At 40.5% G+C, this 19,822-nt stretch overlaps 1 protein-coding gene across 2 annotated transcripts in view; it reads left to right on the top strand.

Annotated features, from left to right (window-relative positions):
* The window catches only part of ZDHHC20 (zDHHC palmitoyltransferase 20), a 68,203-nt gene continuing 48,381 nt past the window's right edge, over positions 1-19,822 (top strand). For both annotated transcript variants that reach the window (XM_082859176.1, XM_082859177.1), the window contains exon 1: positions 1-130. In XM_082859176.1, the coding sequence (XP_082715302.1) occupies positions 13-130 (118 nt within the window). In that variant the 5' untranslated portion in view covers positions 1-12. The remainder of the gene's footprint in view (positions 131-19,822) is intronic.

The following is a 19,822-nucleotide window of genomic DNA, read 5'->3' as shown; positions in this document are numbered from 1 at the left end:
AGCCGGCGGAACATGGCGCCCTGCACGTTCTGGCGCTGCTGCCAGCGCACCGTGGGCTGGGTGCCGGTGCTCTTCATCACCTTCGTGGTCGTGTGGTCCTACTACGCGTACGTGGTGGAGCTGTGCGTGTGTGAGTACCGGGCGGGGCGGGGTGAGGCCCCTCGGCGCGGCCTCCGGCGCCGGGCAGGCGCGCTCGGTGGGCAGGGCGCTCCCCCGCGCTCGCGTGTGTACGCCCGAGCCCGGCCGCGGGGCCCGGTTCAGCCCGTGTGTTTCGGGTCGGCGTCCAACCTCTTAGACACAATGTGCTTCTGAGGCGAGGGAGCGGCGGCCGCCGGGCCCGGCCTCTGTGTCCCGGCTGTTTGCGGAGTTGACGTTCCCTCCACCTGGGTTCCGAGGGCGTTCTCCTCGGCCCTGGGCCCTGAGCGCGGGCGGAGGGTCGCCGCGGAGCGCCCACGCCGGGGCCGTGGTCCAGCCGCCGCTCCCCGGACCCGCCGGCCTCCTCCGCGTCGCTCGGCGTGTCTGCCGCTCGTGTCGGTCCGTGCTGTCGGTAAACCCGGTGCCTTGGTCCCCCAGAGTGATCTCGTCTGGGTCTACGCCGAGTCTGCAGTTTTCTGAAGGGCCCAGCAGTGTATACGTTAAGCGGAGAAAAGGCACAGGAGGTAGATGCTAATTGTCTGAATGGGAAGAAGTGGCACCACCCACTCTACTTGGAAGGGCAGAATCGGGACCCTTGGGTCAGGGCCCTGCGCTGGTACAGCTCGCGAATAAGTACTTGGTTAAAACCGAGTTCTGCACGTGAAAGAGACTGCTTTGGCTCAGAAGTTTTGAGGATAGGTTTTTAAATGAAAATATCCACGTTTGAGAAAGTTATTTTGTACCTATAAAACATTTAATTTTCAGGGAAACTATCCCTGCAAGTAGATCCAGAATAAATTAGTTGTGGAATACGTTTCCAAATAATAATGGAGTTCATCTGTTGCATGGGATTGTTTAGTTTCATCCTTTTGGATACCAAAATGTTTGCCCAAAATGTTTGCATCAATTAAAATTGACCAGATTTAGGTATTTCTTAAAGCTACTTCCAGAAGGTGATCATGATCATGGGACCCTCAACAGCTTGGTGATGATACTTTACCTTCTTTTTTTGACCGCACCCCTCTGGCTTGCGGGATCTTAGTTCCTCCACCAGGGATGGAAGCCGTGCCCTCCGAAGTGGAAGCCCGGAGTCCTAACCACTGGACTGCCAGGGAAGTCCCATACCTATTTACTCTGAAGTGGGAATAAGATTTATTCCACCAATCTTATTTCTGGCAGAGATTATTCCCTCCCTCTTCTAATTCCATAGTGGTTTTAAAGTAAAGGTTGTGAAGCTTTACTTGAAAATGTGCGTTTATGTTGAAACTGCACGTTTAACCTGTAGATGGTTATCATACATATCAAAAGGTGACATCAAACACGAAGGGAGGGACTTTCCTGGCGGTCCAGTGGTTAAGACTTCGCCTTCCAATACAGGGGGTGCGAGTTCCATCCCTGGTCGGGGAGCTGGGATTGAGATCCCACATGCCTTGCAGCCAAAAAACCGAAACAGAAGCAATATTGTAACAAATTCAATAAACACTTTAAAAATGGTCCACATCAGGGCTTCCCTGGTGGTGCAGTGGTTAGGAATCTGGCTGCCAATGCAGGAGACACAGGTTCGAGCCCTGGTCCAGGAAGATCCCACATGCTGCGGAGCAGCTAAGCCTGTGCCCACAACTGCTGAGCCTGTGCTCTAGAGCCTGTGAGCCACAACTACTGAGCCCACGTGCCACAACTACTGAAGCCTGTGCGCCTAGAGCCCGTGCTCCACAACAGGAGAAGCCACCACAATGAGAAGCCCGTACATTGCAACGAAGAGTAACCCCGCTCGCCACAACTAGAGAAAGCCTGTGCGCAGCAACGAAGACCCAACGCAGCCAAAAATAAATAAATTTATTAAAAAAAAAAATGGTCCACATCAAAAAAAAACAATTCTTAAAAAAAAAAGAAAACATGAAGGGAAAGGAACGTGCATGTGCTAGTAGGGGGGAACATTCCATCGTTCTCCCCTTTACCCCTTTCATGCCTCTGAGCATAGGTGTCTCTACAGATGAAGGGAAAGAGACTGGTCCTTTGGTCGGTCACACAGCTGTTGAGTGGCTACAGGGCTATGACCCACATCTTTCCACTCTGCATATAACTTTTCGTGAGCCAAGAGGGTCACTGGAACTGTAATTGTTCCGTCCACGATGGGGAATTGGGGCAGAGCTAAGTGGTTGCCCTCTTAGGAGATCAGTTAGGCTTTAGGCCCGTCATTTAGAGATCACACCCCCAGGATTTCATTAAGTTAAGACATTCTGCAACAGTTAAGGCCCAAATGCTTGGCAGAATTTTGAAATACTCAGTGGTGACAGGTCTTACATAGGGACTGCGTTTACTGTTTCTAAGTTATCAGACTTTAACTAGGGAGCGTTTGGGAGCTGTGCAGTGTCACTGGCCTACATGGTGGAGCGTAAAAGCTCATTCATTCTCACATTAAAACTGTCCTTTATGCTACTCATGTATAATTTATTTTTGTATAAGCACAGACCATCATACTGAGATGTATCAATGTATAACTTTATAGGAGCTTTAAACTGAGTGAAGTGTGAGTTTTATTTAAAGTGCTGTTTCAATAATTTTTACAGAATTTTCTCTGTTTCTGGTGTTCTTTATCATATTAGATGGGAGAGAATGATAATTGTATCTTTAGATATGTTAATTTATTTAATTCTCATAATAAAAAAAGTTAAGTGATTTGTGCAGGGTCATACAACTAGTAAATGGCATAATCAGAATTGGAACTCAAGTGGTTTGGCTCCAGGGTCCATGCTTCTATATTTAACTACTGTGCAAGAGTAGTGGACTTGATTATCCAGATCTGGACACTCAGGGCAGATTTCAGTCTTATCTATAATTATTTATATAAGGTAATTTTTTCCTGAAAGGTAGTAGCTGAAGGTTCCTAAATATCTCAGATGGTAAAAATGCATGGCCCACTGTAGGACATTTGAAAAAATAAATTGTTTATGAGAGGCCCTTGTTCCAGCCTAGCCTCTATAACTTCTTAATTCTGTAATTCCATACACATACACACATATATACACATACACGAAGAAATATATATAATCAGCAACTCCTATTACTGGTAGGAGTAATATTGAGGATGAAGTTGAGTAAGAAGTAATGCATCTGAGATGGCCATCTCACGGGGTGAAAAGCGGAGAAGTAACGATGGAGTAATTAGTAATATTGGTCCTTGATTTTATTTTTTTATTTTTTATTTTATTTTTATTTTTTAAAATTTTATTTATTTATTTATTTTTGGCTGTGTTGCGTCTTCATCGCTGCTTACGGGCTTTCTCTAATTGTGGCGAGCAGGGGCTACTCTTCGTTGCAGTGCGCAGGCTTCTCATTGTGGTGGCTTTTCTTGTTGCGGAGCACGGGCTCCAGGCACACGGGCTTCAGTAGTTGCAGCATGCAGGCTCAGTAGTTGTGGCTCGCGGGCTCAGTAGTTGTGGCTTGCGGGCTCTAGAGCACAGGCTCAGTAGTTGTGGCACATGGGCTTAGTTGCTCCGCAGCATGTGGGATCTTCCCGGACCAGGGCTCGAACCCGTGTCCCCTGCATTGGCGGGCGGATTTTCAACCACTGTGCCACCAGGGAAGCCCCCTTGATTTTAAATTAAACTGAAATCCTTCATTTTTTTCCTCAAGGCTAATATTCAGACATATGAGTTTAGTTATGGGTGGATTGACCAACTTTTCCAGCTTGGTCAAGCTGGTTATTGTTGGCGAACGTGCTAGTACAGTTTCCTAGGATTTTATCAGGTCGTTGGGAGCTGTTAGTAGTAGATGTGTACCTCTTATTTGGCATTTAGATGATCTGAGACCTTGAAGAGATTTTAGAGATGATCTAATTCAATCCCTTTATTTTACTTCTGAGAAAACTGTTACTTGGAAGATCTGTATGGTTTGTCCAAGGATGGATATGCCTTTTATCTTTTTTCAGAGGATATGTGGGATAGAACGGTAACCTCTGAATCTATGTATCTAATAATTCCTATGTCTCCTGCGTAGTTTCTTCAGATTTAGACAGAGACAAGATAAATAGCTTAAACATCAACATTGAGCACACTGTCTTGACACAGTTGACTCCAGTGTATTTTATTGATTTCAAAAGAACCAGCTTTTGATTTCACTTATTTTTCTCTATTGTTTCTGTTTTCTGTTTCACTGATTTCTTGTCATATTATTTCCCTTTCTCGTTTACTTTGGGATTAACTTGCTCTTTCTCTAGTGTCTCAATATGCAAATTGAACTAATTGATTTGAGCCCTTTTTTAAGTGTTTACTCCTACATATCTACCCCAAATACTGCTTTATTCACATCCCATGAATGTTGATGTATTGTATTTTCATTTAAATTCAGTTAAAATTATTTTCTAATTTCATTTTTCATTTCACCTTTGACCCATAGGTTATTTTATAAGTATGCTATGTAGTTTGCAGTTACTTGGGGATTTTTCAGATCTCTTTTTGTTACTGATTTCAAATGTAATTCCGTGTGGTCAGAGAACATACCTTTATGACTTGTCCTTTAAAATATATTCAGGCTTGTTTTATGGCCCAGAATGTGGTCTGTCTTTGAAGCGTCCCACGTGCATTTGAGAAAAATGTATTCTGTATTCAGCAGTGTATTTTGTTGTTTGTTGTTGGGTGTTCTGTTACGTCATAATGCTGCATAAATGTCAGTTAAGGCAGGTTGGTTGATAGTGTTTGAATCTTCTGTGTTCTTGCTGATTTTCTATTTGTTCTATCAATTAATTGCTCAGAGAGGTATAACAATAATTGGGTTTGTCTCTTCCTCCTAGTAGTTCTCTCAGCTTTTGCTTCATGTATTTTGCAGCTCCGTAATTAGGTACATAAAATGTTTAGGATTGTTGTGTCCTCTTCATGAATTGACCCTTTATCATTATGAAGTGACTTTCTTATCCCTGGTGATATTGTTCGCTTTGAAATCTACTTTAGCAGATATTAACATGTCCACTAATCTTTCTTTTGATTAGCATTAGCATGGTATGTCCTTTTACTTTCACCTGTTTAATTTTTATATTTAAAATGCATTTCTTGTAAGCAGCATATAGTTGGGTCTTGCTTTTTTAATCCAGTCTGAAAATATCTGCCCTTTCTTTTCTTGTTTTAAATTGAGCTTTAATTGACATATAACATTCATTTCAGGTGTCCAGCATAATGAGTCAATATATGCATGTATTGCAAAATGATCACCACAAGATTAGTTAGCATCCATCACCACACAAAGTTACAGAGTTCTTTCCTTGTGATGCAAACTTTTAAAATTTACTCTCTCAGCAGCTCTCAAATACAGCGATATCACCGTGCTGTACCACCTCTGCCTTTTAATTGGCCTGTTTTGACCATTTGCATTTAACGTGATTGTTGATATGGGTAACTTTAAGTCTTATCATTTGCTTTTTAAAAAATCTGTCCTGTCTGTTCTTTTTTCCCTTTTCCTCCTCGTCCTGCCTTCTTTTGAATTAATCAATTTTCAAAAGATTTTAAATGATTTTGTATGATTCTGTTTTCTCTCTTTTGTTGGCTTATTAGCTGTAACTCTTACTTTAGTCATTGCTTGAAGGTTTATAGCATACATATTTAATTTATCATACTCCACCTTCCGTTGATACACCAGTTCACACACAGCACCCTGTAAAAGCGCTCTTCCATTTCTTCCCTCGTAGGCTTTGTGCTGTTAGCATTTTATATGCTATGAAACTAACACTATATTGCTGTTATTTTGTTTAGACAGTTTATTATCTTTTAAAAATATTTAAATAAGTAAGCAAATCTTATATGTTTACCTATGTAGTTATCATTTCTGGTATACTTCATTCTTTTTTATAAATCTGTATTTCCAACTGGTGTCATTTTCTTCTGCCTGAGGGCTTTCTTTAACATTTATTGTAATGCAGGTCAGTTGGTGATAAGTTACTTCTGCTTGTGTATGTCTGTAAAAGTTTTTATTTTGCCTTTTTTTCAAAAAGCAACTTTATCGAGGTATAATTTACATACCATAAAATTTATTTGTTTGTAGTGATTTTTAGAAAACTTAACCAAGTTACGCAGTCATTACGACCATCCATTTTTAGAACATTTTTTATCACCCCAGTCAGATCCCTTGTGACCATTTGTGGTTAATTCCTGTTCCCATCCCCAGTGGCAGGCAGCACTAATCAACGCTTTGTCTCTGCATGCCTTTTCTGGACATCTCATATAAATGAAGTCCAACAGTAAGTGGTCTTTTGTGCCTGGTGTCTTTCACATGTTTTGGAGGTTCATCTGTATTGTAGCATATATCAGTATTTCTCCCTTTATTCTCTACTTCACATTCTAATTTGTATTTTTCTGTTTCTAAAATGCAGTTTTATTTAAGAATATATTTCTAGTAAGCATCCACAGATCACTTGTGCATTGAATTAGAATATAAATAAAAACCATACACTTTATTACGTTTAAGTATTTAAAAAATCCTGCTTTTAAGATTTATAGTATGGTTGGGTCCTGTTCATCTTTGTATCCACTAGAGAATCTAGTTACTAGTAGACTTTCAATAAATACGTGTTGAATCAAATGGAATCATACTCCTATAAACTCACTTGAATCATTTTTGAATATGTTGAACAAACATCCACGATAACAATTAAATTATAATTACCAACATATATTTCAACATTCTTTGGGGTTAAAGGCTACATGATATTGTTTATTGGTTCTGCAGTCTCTGTTTTGGATTTTGAAACAATGATTCTTTGAAATTATGATGATACTGTTTTGAAAAAATCTGGCTCCCTAAATCTCATCCTCAATAGAGGACATAATTATAGGAATGACATGAATTAGAGTGTTTTTTAAAATGTTTTAATTTTGTTATTTCATATCTGTTTTTAGAGCTGGAGTGTAATACTTTTCTATATAACTTGCCTTTTGAAAGCTATTGTTAAAAAAAAAAAAAGAAAGCTATAGTGTTCTGCAAACTTCATTATTTGCATTCTTCATTATCCTGGCCTTTTTCTTTTCTTTTTTTGAAGAACAATTTTTTTTTCCTTATGACTGCTAGTGATTTAATCTGGTAGCATTTTCTGTTGATACTAGAAAGCAGATTGGTCTGAGAGAACTCTGAAGATAATACCCCAAAAATCCCAAGCCCAAACGAACAAAAAGAGCTTTTATATTTTCTTCCGTATAAACTGAACCTTCTTTGGGCCTTTAGTGCTTTCTTATAAGTCAAGGAAGATGGAAGAGGTGCTGGACAACTTAGAAACCAGGTTAGACTATTTGGAAGAACAACATTATGCCCTAGTCACATGGATAAAACTTTTTTTCTCTGCTGGTCACTTCCACTTTGTGGCAAAGAAGACGTCACATGCTAAACTCCAGCCTCTAATGTCTGTTTACTTGACTTCTCTGCTCATATAGCTTAGAGGCATCTCAGACTTATTGTCCAAAACAAAGCTCCTTTGAGTTTTTTTCTCTTTGCTGAACTGCGCCTCCTATCTTAGCTCAGTAAATGGCAGTTTCATCCTTTCAGTTCCCTGGTTGAAAAGTCATTTTACATCCCGTTAACCAGCAAATCCTGTCATTAAGTGTACCAAAATCCAGTTGCTTCTCACCACCACCATTGCAGCTATATTTCTTCAAGCCACCATGGTCTCTGTCGTGTGTAGTAGGTTGAAAAACGTGGCCACAATAATTTCTACTTCCTCCCAAGAGGTGGAGTCTGTTTACGCACCCAGTGAATCCGGGCTGGGTTTGTACTTTTTTGACTAATAGAACGTGGTGGGGGTGATGTGTGAGATCTGGAGCCTAGGCTCAAAACAGCATGCGTCTTTCATGTTAACTCTTCTGGAACGTTCTGGTCACCGTTCAGGCTGGACCACATGGAGAGAGAGGCCAAGGCAAGATGAGTTAAGCACCAAAGTGCCTGAGGTGTGGATGAGCTCCTGCCCCAGTCTAGCTGCCTGTTGACTGCAGCTATAGTAGAAAAACAGCCCAGCAGATCACAGCCTGAACTGCTGACCCACGCGATCGTAGGAAATAATAAACGGTGGTTGTTTAAAGTCACTAAGGTTGGGGGATTTCCCTGGTGGTCCAGTGGTTAAGATTCCACACTTCTACTGCAGGGGGTGCAGGTTCAACCCCTGGTTGGGGAGCTACGATCCTGCATGATGTGCTGTGCGGCCAGAGAAGAAATGATAATAAAGTCACTAAGTTTGAGCTGGTTTGTTATGCCACATTATCACTTTATTTTTTAATTTTTTTTTGCGGTACGCGGGCCTCTCACTGTTGTGGCCTCTCCCGCCGTGGAGCACAGGCTCCGGACGCACAGGCTCAGCGGCCATGGCTCACGGGCCCAGCCGCTCCGCGGCATGTGGGATCTTCCCGGACCGGGGCACGAACCCATGTCCCCTGCATCGGCAGGCGGACTCTCAACCACTGCGCCACCAGGGAAGCCCATATCACTTATTTTATTGTAGCACCCTTATGTCTTGTCTCTTCCTCCTCATTTCACCCCGATCTTCCCACCTGTACCCTATCTTCCACAAAGCAGCCAGAATGATCCCTTTAAAACTAACACCAGGTTTGTCACTCTAGTGAAAACCTTGGCTGGCCTCCTGTCTTGTTCAGTGGAGCTCTTAACGTCCTTACCGTGGCCTCTTCCCCTCATTACGTCTCTGACGTAATTTCCTTTCCACTCTTTTAGTTGTTCTGCAGCTGCCACGCTGGCCTCCCTGCTGTACCTTTTTACTTGTTGAATGATCTTAATAACTCATTTAGCCTCTCTGAATTTGTCCCTATGGTATAAAACGGGGTAATGCCTGTCTTACAGAATCACGTAAGGTTCTTAGCAGGGTAAGCTTTCAAATGTTACTGGGGGTGGGGAGAGATGTAAATAGCCTCGAGCATACTTTTTCTTGCCTTCCCTTTTTCGGCAGGAAGTGTTTTTTTTAATTCTTAGAGCTGTGTTCCCCCCATGCCCACACACAGTCTTAAGTGAGTGAAGGAGCACATTCTCACACTTTTTAAAAAACTGGCTGCATTTGAAGATCCTGTTGTAAAAGTGGGTTCCTGTTTTGCTATGAGCTTGTGATAGTGTCAGTAGTGTGCATGTGGGAGACCTGTTGTCAAAGGGGGGAGCTCGCCACACCATCATCACGTGGGACTTTAAGAAGATTAGTACCTGCTGCTATTCCTGGGAGCAGATAAGCTACACAGATTTACATACTGCTGAGACATGCAGCACATCTTCTTGAGCAGATGGGCACCTACACTTAAGTAACTGAAATAGTCACAAATAATGGGGATTACGGTTTTATGAAGAAGCGATTTCTCTAAGACAGAGATCCGTAAGTCTTGATGATAAGGATTTCTTTTAATTGTTTTTAAAACATATCTCTTCTCTCTGTTCTTTCACTCTTCCCGGTGCTGCGTTATACTCACTAATGTGAACTGTGGCCCACCCAGCTGGACTCATAGGAGGGACAGTGATTATTAACATACTGACTGAACATGAGCTTATTAAATGTGAAGTCCTCAGGGAAGCCTTTTAAACTACTTGCACGGAAAGGATGTCATCAGCACCTGAAGGAAATAATACCAGCACACCAAAATGTTAACAGTGGTGTCAGCGTTAAGAAAGGAGGTGTGGCGGCGTGGCTGCGGCACACATCATGTACACACGTGCCCTGGCCTCCTGACGGTCCGCTCTTCCCCCACCCTCCAAAAAGCCAGCGTGAATCTTTTAAAGTCGAAGTCAAGGTCCTTAGTCCTCTGCATGCTCCAGTGGCTTCCTCCTTTGCTCTTAATGAAATCCAGAGCTCTTTCCGGAGCCTGTGAGGCCCTTAGTGCCTTGGCCCGCCCCTGCTTCTGACTCATCTCTTCCTTCACTCATTCTGCTTCAGCCAGCCAGCCCTCCTTACATCTCAGGCCTTGCGTGGTCCCACCTGAGAACCTTTGTACTTACTCTTCCTTCTGCCTGGCATGCTTTCCTCCCGGATTTCCACAAGCCTAGCTCTCTCACTTCATCTAGATTTCTGTTGAGACATTCCCCCATCAAAGAGGCTTTCCTGACTACCCTATATAAAATAAGTACTTCCTCTTTCACTTTCTCCTTACCCTGCTTTGTGGTTCCTCATAGCACTTATTAATTCTTGACATGTAGTTGTTTGCGTTTCTCTCCTGATAAGTGTGTTCACTGCTTTATTTCCAGAACCTAAAACAGGTCCTGTGTAATGTGTACTCAATAGATTCATTGAATGAGTGAACTGATTGTGTTTCTGCCACTTCCCGTCCTAGTACAAGAGGGAGAATTGGAATGTATTCACAGAGTAGATAACCCACAATTTCAAATACAGATACTCTCCTGACCTTAAAAACATCCCTATGCTTATTTCAACCTAAATAAAATGTGAATTTTGTTTAAGAAAAAAAAATCTCTATGTTATTTTAGTAATGTAACAAACATGGACTGTTTAGTGTTCCAGGTACTGTATTTGACACTGTGGATTCAAAAATGTATAAATGCACATTGTCAGATTCATTTGGACTTTATATAATGGTCTCTATCGTTATTTTCACAGTGCTAATTTGCACATTACACATTTTAAGAAGCCCTGCTGTAACTATGTAAATTTGTTTAATCCAGTAGTTTTCTAAATTCTTTTTTGCCGTAGAATTCTTTTTCATGAAACATCTATTTAAATCCTTTTAGACTAAGACAGTTGTTGACCTTTGGGAACAAAGCTCCATTAGTGGTGTTGGGGGTGGTAAGCGATCAGAACTGAAGGGACTTGTGCCTCTGAAGGAAATGGTGTTAGCAGTGGATGTAAAGGGTAATAACTAATTCCTTCTACTTTTGTTACTTGAGTCATCATATTAATACATTTAGGAAGAAAAATCATGATTTCTGTAGATGCCAAAAAGATACTTGAAAAATCCAACATCCATACCCGATTAAAAACATAATAAAATACGAGTAAACGGATACCTTTCAAACAAAATTGCACACACACAAAATACTTAATTTCCACTAAAACCAGCAGTAAATACGTATCACTGTGTCCATTGCTATGTATTGAATAACATTGTATTGACAAAACCAGTTACCACATTCAATCGAGAGAATAATTAGAAGCATAAGATTCTGGAAAGGAAGAGGGAAAGCTATTTCTACATGCAGATGACGTGATAGTATATGTTGAAAAGCCAAGAGAGTCAATAACAACAGAACACCTAAACAAAAGGAATTGAGTAAAATGGCAGGATATAGAATTAGCAAATAAAACCCAATACTTTCTATACGTACACAATAAATAAAATAATGAATAATTGAAAATATGGTAGAAGTCAAGTCTCCATTTCCAATAACATCAAAAAGATAAAATACTTAAGAAACTCAAGAAAAATGCCAGGTCTATAGGAGGAAAGCATTTCTGAAAAACATAGAAGTAGACTTGAACAAATGGGAAGACGTTACGTATTTCATGTTCATGAATAGAATAACTCGGCATTACGAAGACTTCGTCTCCCCAATTTAATGCATAAATCCAGTCCCAGTAAATGGTTTTTTGTTTTGTTTTTTCTGGCACTAGACAAGTTGATCCTAAAGGTCACGTGGAAAAATAAACAAGAAAGAGCAACCAAGAAATCTCTGAAAGATTGATAAAGAGTGCAAAACATCACCTGATCTTAAACCACAAATCGCTGTAATTAAAACTGTGAGAGCAGGGCTGTAAGTAAGAACTCTTGTCTACTGTTTGTTCAGTTTTGCTATGAACCTAAAACTGCTCTAAAAAATAAAATCTGTTATAAAAATTGTGTACCAGTTGTATGGTATGATGTGTGGACAGACATATTGGCCAATGGAATAGAATAGAATGTCCAGAAATAGACAGTAAATATAGAAATTTAGAATAAAGAGGAGAGGAGAAGGTGGGACAACTGGATAGATATTTGATAAGAGATAAAATTGGGTCCATATCTCACACTGTATTCCAAGATAAACTACAAATGGATAAAATACTTTTTTGCTTATATTTTACACTTTTTATTTTAAAATAATTTTAGACTTGTGAAAAATAATACAAAGAATTTTCATATATCCTTCACCCATATTCCCTAAAGGTTATCATTTGCTACATGCTTTATCATTTATTCATTCTGTCTTTGAAATATTTGAGAGTAAGTTGCAGACCTTATGTTCCTTTACCTGTAAATACATCAGTGTTTGTTCTAAAAACAAGAGTGTCTTAGTCTGTTCAGGTTCTTTAACAGAATACCATAGACTTATGTTGGTGGCTTATAAACAGTAGAAATTTATTTCTCACGTAGGGAGACTGGAAGTCTAAGATCAAGGTGCCAGCAGGCGTCTGCTGAGGGCTCACTTCTTGGTTCATAGATGGCCATCTTTTCACTGTATTATCACATGATGGAAGGAGTGAGGGATCTCTTTCTTATTAGGGCACTAATCCCATTCATGAGAGCCTCACTCTCATGATGTAATCACTTCCCAAAGGCCCCACCTTCAAATACTATCACACTGGGCCTTAGGATTTAACATGAATTTTGGGGGAACACAAACATTCAGTCTATAGCAGAGAACATTCTCTTATATAATCAGAGTACAGATGTCAAGGTCAGGAAATTAGCATGATAAAATGCTACTCTCTAATCTGTAAGCCTTACTGGGACTTCTCCAGTTGTCCCACTAAACCGTTGTTCTGCTCCACAGGCCGGGCCGGGCTCACACATTGCAGTTAGCTGTCAGGTCTCTCTAGTGTCCTTTGATCTGGAAGAGCTCCCCAGGCTTGTTTTGTGTTTCACGACTGTGACATTTTGAAGAGTACAGGCTGCTTGTGTAGAATGTCCCTCAAATTAGGTATGTCTGATGTTTCCTCATGTATACATTTTATAGCATGAATACCACAGAAGTAATGCTGTGTCATTCATTGCACTGTCCTGGGAACTGTTTACTTTGGTCACCACATAAGCTGGTATCAGCCAAGTTTCTCCATTCTGTAAAGGTACAGTTTTCCTTGTAATTAATACGTACTCTGGTAGACCAGACAACCCACACGTATCCCTCTTTGAGGAAGGGCTTGCTCAGTTGTGGCACGTGCAGTCAGCAGACAGCTCCCAGCAGGCAGCTCTCAGTTTGTTCAGTGTGACTCAGTTCACGCAAGGTCACACCCTTCCTGGGCGGTGGCGTCCAGTGCTGAGTGAGAAGGGGGGGACTTCTTCAGAGCTCCCTGCCTGTGGCCGAAGCTTGGATAGGCCTGAACTGTAGTGAGACGTCTGCCTCTGCCCAGTTCTGCTTCCCCCACTTCCTTTCACACGTGTTGATCCCTAGTGAGCATCTTGCACCCCAGACTCTGTCTCAGCACCTGATTCCAGAGAACCCAACCTGAGACAAGTATCTTTGTGGGAAAATCTGTTCATGATTACTTGCGCTTACTCTTTTTTAGCATCTGTTGAGGACTCTTGCTTGAAACAATTACTGTGCTGGTTGCCAAATGGTGATTTTTTAAATTCTATGATTTCTTCTACATTTAAGAATTAAACTGAAAGGAAGAGCTTTCCCTCCTCCCCATTTATTTATTTATTCATTCATTTACATCGTCCTGCTCTCATGGATTCTTATTTTATGGATTATAACATATCATTTATTTTTTATAAACTTATTATTTATTTATTTATTTTTGGCTGCATTGGGTCTTTGTTGCTGCACGCGGGCTTTCTCTAGTTACAGCGAGCGGGGGCTACTCTTCGTTAACGTGTGCGGGCTTCTCGTTGAGGTGGCTTCTCTTGTTGAGGAGCACAGGCTCTAGGTGTGCGGGCTTCAGTAGTTGTGACACACGGGCTCAGTAGCTGTGGCTCGCGGGCTCTAGAGCGCAAGCTCAGTAGTTGTGGCGCACAGGCTTAGTTGCTCCGCGGAGTATGGGATCTTCCCAGACCAGGGCTCGAACCCGTGCCCCCTGCATTGGCAGGCCGATTCTTAACCACTGCACCACCAGGGAAATCCCTGTATCGTTTATTTTGTTGCTCAAATTGTCCCAGATTTAGCCAGTAGGAACCCTTTCAGTTTGGTTTCTGTGTCCTTGTGACATGTCACCATCATTTTTCTTTCCTTATCTTCAGGTGCCAGGAGATTTTTTTTAGGCTTATCTGATACTTTTCCTACCCCTGGAATCTGCCATTTCAAAATGGACCAAATCTGAATATAAAAAATAAGAACCTTCCAATACTAGGAGAAAACGTGGCTGGACGATCTTACAACCAGGGAGTGAGGAAAGCCTGATTTAAAAAAAAAAAAAAAATGGATGTGACATAGACAGTGCATAGGGAAAAAAAAACAAAAATGGCTTATAAACGTATGAGAAGATTCTTACCCTAATTTATTTAATGCAAAGTAAAATTACCCTGTAGTATCAAAAGTCTGAAAATATTTTATTGTAGAGAAATAAGCAGCCTCATGCATTGCTTGTAGTAGTATCAAAATGGTACAACCCCTATAATTGAGTTTGGGGAAAGCAGACAGATTTACTTTCAGTCCAGTAATCCCACTGTTCGAAATCTGCACTGAAGATAAACTTCCACAAGTAAACAACACATGCATAGGGTTATTCATTGCTGCACTGTTTGTAACAGCAGAAGATTGGAGACAACCCAGATGGCTATCAATAGAGGCTTGGTTGTATAACTGGAACACCCATGCAGTGGGTGGAATACCATGTGGGTGGAATACCATGCAGTGCTTTAAAAAGGAAACAATAGTTGTCTCTGTGTACTAATGTGTAGTGATTTCTAGGGTATACGTGAAAAAAGCAAGGTGTAGACCAAAATATATAAAGGAAGAAATTAGAAATACATACTTGCTTATTTTGCTAAAAGAAATAGTGGAAGGATAAAACAAACACTAATAAAAATGATTATCTGGGGTGAGGGGGTGAGGAATGAAAGCCAGGCCTTTCTGAGTACCTTTTTTACGTAGTTTTAACTTTGAAACATTTATATTTGTTACATATCCAAAATAAAAATAAAACAGAGGGGTAAAAGCAAACTGTAAAATTTGAAATCATGAAACGAACTTAATTTTATGAAGTTGGTACTATAACTACACAGAGGAAAGAATTATTTCAAGTGAGTTTTGAAAGTAACACAGGGCTCCTTAGTTGGATGTAGTTTAAAGCCAAAACAGAATAAAACAAAAAAACTGCAAAGAAATCTTAAACTAATATGTAGTTTTTAAACTGTTTTATGTATATTTTAGTTTAAACTGAATAAATAAGTAAATTACTTAGGAACTAAGATTTTCATTGTGAAAGTAAAGAGATACAAATATAATGCCAAGAAATTAAGGAAAAAACTCCATTTGTTCTATTTGAATTGTTCAATTTGAATCGGAAATATCAGTGTGAGTATAAATATAAATGTATAATGCTCCTTCTGTAACCCAAAGGGCCTAAAAGCAATGAAACTCCAGTAGCTGTGAGTACCCTGAGAATTCAGAGCTTGGTTTCTAAATATCATTAAAAGGAACCAGTGACCCTTGAAGAAGTGGCTAATGTCAGGTCCAGGGGAGGAAAATATAAAATGAGCCTGGGACATCTTGTGCTGTGCAAGGAAGTGCTCGGAGACTAATGGGATGATCGAGATGCTACAGGAGTCAGCTGGAAGAGGCATTAGCCAAGTGAGACAATTTGAACATAAAAATGAGTGTACTTGATGACACATCTAGTAAATAAAATCCATAAGTTTCTGTATTGATATTCAAGAAGAGAAAAACTAAATTTATTTGCTAACGCTGGAGGTGAATTTTTTTAATTAATTAATCTATTTGTTTATTTATTTATTTTGGCTGCGTTGGGTCTTTGTTGCTGCGCGTGGGCTTTCTCTAGTTGCGGCAAGCTGGGGCTACTCTTCATTGCAGAACGTGGGCTTCTCATTGCGGTGGCTTCTCTTGTTGCGGAGCATGGGCTGTAGGCGCAGGCTTCAGTAGTTGTGGCACACGGGCTCAGTGGTTGTGGCTCGCAAGCTCTGGAGCACAGGCTCAGTAGTTGTGGTGCACGGGCTTAGTTGCTCCGTGGCATGTGGGATCTTTCCAGACCAGGGCCCGAACCCATGTCCCCAGCATTGGCAGGTGGACCCTTAACCCACTGCACCACCAGGGATGTGCTGGAGATAAATATTATACCAAAATCTTATTCTGAAAACGGGTGATTAAAGGGAAATAATTATATTTTTGTACTGCCTTTTTAGAATGACTCTAGTTCATCTCCAGTGAGGGAAAGCTCTTTACAGAAGAATGCCAGCTTAAAACTATGGAAATAAATAATAGAGGGCTTGGGCTTCCCTGGTGGCACAGTGGTTGAGAGTCCACCTGCCGAGGCAGGGGACACGGGTTCGTGCCCCGGTCCGGGAAGATCCCACATGCTGCAGAGTGGCTGGGCCCGTGAGCCATGGCCACTGAGCCTGCGCGTCCGGAGCCTGTGCTCCGCAACAGGAGAGGCCACAACAGTGAGAGGCCCGCGTACCGCAAAAGTAAAATAAAATAAAATAAAAAAATAATAGAGGGCTTTTAATGGTGATTTTCTAATTCTACGAAATAATAGATTCAGGCAAGGCATATCAGTGGATGCTAAAACCGTTAGGGGAAGAAGATATTCACATACCCTTAACGTTTTACTCCACAAAAGATTTCGTAAAAAAAAAAAAAAAAAAAAAGATTTCGTGATTGTCCAAGTCAAAAATGGACCTTTACAAAGGAGACATTTGGCGGTCACTACCTTACCAAATGGCCAAACGTAGCATCACTGATAGTGACAGACTTAAATAATGTGTCTCCTGAGTATCTCCTTAAATACTGTACAGTACCCAGATGAGTATTCTTGTCCATCCTCTTCCCCCTGCTCCCTCAAATTATACTCAAGCCATTAGACTTTGAATGGAATGGTAGGAGGAGGAGGAGGTTGGGGTAGATGAAGAAGTAAAGGACACCAAAAAGAAACAAGTTCAGAATGTAGCATATTTCACAAGACATCTGGCCTCCTCTCTTCAAAAAGTCACTGTCAGGCTTCCCTGGTGGCGCAGTGGTTGAGAATCTGCCTGCTAATGCAGGGGACACAGGTTTGAGCCCTGGTCTGGGAAGATCCCAGATGCCGCGGAGCAACTAGGCCCGTGAGCCACAACTACTGAGCCTGCGCGTCTGGAGCCTGTGCTCCGCAACGAGAGGACGCAACAGTGAGAGGCCCGCGCACTGCAATGAAGAGTGGCCCCCGCTTGCCACAACTAGAGAAAGCCCTTGCACAGAAATGAAGACCCAACACAGCCAAAAATAAAAATAAATAAATTAAAAGAAGGCTCAACGTTAAAAAAAAAAAAAAAGTCTGTCTTTTGGGGTTCTGGGAAGATGACGGTAACGGTTTATTATTTTTGAGTCTCCCCCAAATCACTGCATATAAACAGAACAACTTGAATTGTATCTACAACAAAACCAGTTTGCTCGAGAATGAGGATGTGCTTTAGACAACCCAAATGACTACAGAGACAGCAACTTAAACTATGATATGAACATTAAATATGTACGTATGTTCTTATAGACCTAAGTGAGGAGGGTTATAAGGAAGAGAAAAATATAATTTGTAATGGTTATTTGCTCTAACAAAGTATATATGGTACAGCTATTAGAGAATGTAGAGCATATATGCAACAAGTTATTTAAACCTTTCAGTAATCATATTACTGGCAGTATTAATGGTCTCATTGATTGAAATAATATCAGGCATCTTATCTGGCCACAATACTATGAGACTAGAAATCAACTACAAGAAAAAAACTGCAAAAACACAAACAAGTGGAGGCTAGAAAATATGCTACTAAACAACCAATGGATCACTGAAAAAATCAAAAAATACATGGAGACAAATGAAAACAACACAGCGATCCAAAATCTGTGGGATGCAGCAACAGCAGTTGTAAGTGGGAAGTTTATAGTGATAAAAGCCTACCTCAGGAAATAAGAAAAATCTCAAATAAGCAACTTAACCTTACGAGAAAGGATGAGAAAAACAAGGACAAAACCCAAAGTTAGTAGAAGGAAGGAAGCAAAAAATCAGAGCAGAGATAAATGAGTTAGTGACTTAAGAAAATAGAACCGATGAATGAAACAAAGAGCTGGTTCTTTGAAAATAGTTTTAAAAATTGATAAACCTTTGGCCAGACTCATAAGAGAAAAAGAGAGGGCCTGAATCAATAAAATCAGAAATTAAAAAGAAGTTAAAACTGACACCACAGAAATACAAGAGATCATGGCAGATTATTACGAACAGCAACATGCCAATAAAGTGGATAACCTAGAAGAAGTAGACAGATTACTAGAAGTGTACAATCTCCCAAGGCTGAACCAAGAAGAAATGGAAAATATGAACAGGCCAATTACCAGTAACGAAACTGAATCAGTAATAAAAGAAATCCCCAACAAACAAACGTCCATGACCAGATGGCCTCACAGGTGAATTCTACCAAATTTGAGAAGACTTAATACCTATCCTTCTCAAACTATTCTAAAAAACTGCAGAGGATGGAGTGCTTCTGAACTCATTCTGTGAGGCCAGTATCACCCTGATACCAAAACCAGACAAAGATATCACAAAAAAGGAAAATCACAGGCCAGTATCGCTGACGGACATAGATGCAAAAATCCTCAACAAAATGTTAGCAAGTCAAATTCAACAGTACATTAAAAGGATCATTTACCATGATCAAGTGGGATTTATTCCAGGGGTGCAAGGATAGATCAGTATCCACAAATCAATCAGTGTGATACATGATATTAACAAATTGAAGAATAAAAACCATATGATCATCTCAACAGATGCAGAAAAAACTTTTGACAAAATTCAACATCCATTTATGATAAAAACTCTCCAGAAAGTGGGTATAGGGAACATACCTCAACATAATAAAGGCCATAGATGATAATCCCACAGCTAATATACACAACAATGAAAAGCTGAAATCATTCCTCTAAGGTCAGGAACAAGACAAGAATGCCACTCTCACCATTTTTATTAAACATAGTATAGGAAGTTCTAGCCACAGCAGTCAGAGGAGAAAAAGAAATAAAAGGCACCCAAATAGGAAAGTAAGAGTAAAACTGTCACTGTTTTCAGACTACATGGTACTATACATAGAAAATCCTAAAGACCCCAGCAATAAAACTACTAAAGCTCATCAATTTTGGTAAAGTTGCAGGATACAAAACAAATATCAGAAATCTGTTGCATTTCTGTATAGTAACAACAAACTAACAGAAAGAGAAATGAAGGAAACTTGCATTTACCATCGCATCAAAAAAAAAAAAAAACCACACCTAGGAATAAACCTACCTAAGGAGATAAAAGATCTGTACTTAGAAAACTATGAGATACTGATGAAAGCAATTGAAGATGACAAACAGATGGAAAGATGTGTTATTTTCATGGATTGAAAGAAATAATATTGTTAAAATGACCATACTACCCAGGCAATCTACGGATTCAATGCAATCCCTATCAAAATACCAAGGGCATTTTTCATAGGACTAGAACAAATAAGTTTAAAATTTGTGTGGAGACACAAAAGACCCCAAATAGCCAAAACAATCTTGAGAAAGAACAGAGCTGGAGGAATTACGCTCCTTGACTTCAGACTAT

Source organism: Leucopleurus acutus, assembly GCF_964270905.1.
Source record: "Leucopleurus acutus genome assembly, chromosome: 18".
NCBI classification, from domain to species: Eukaryota; Metazoa; Chordata; class Mammalia; order Artiodactyla; family Delphinidae; genus Leucopleurus; species Leucopleurus acutus.
Note: the sequence above shows the minus strand (reverse complement) of the source record. Positions and strands in the feature narration are given on the sequence as shown.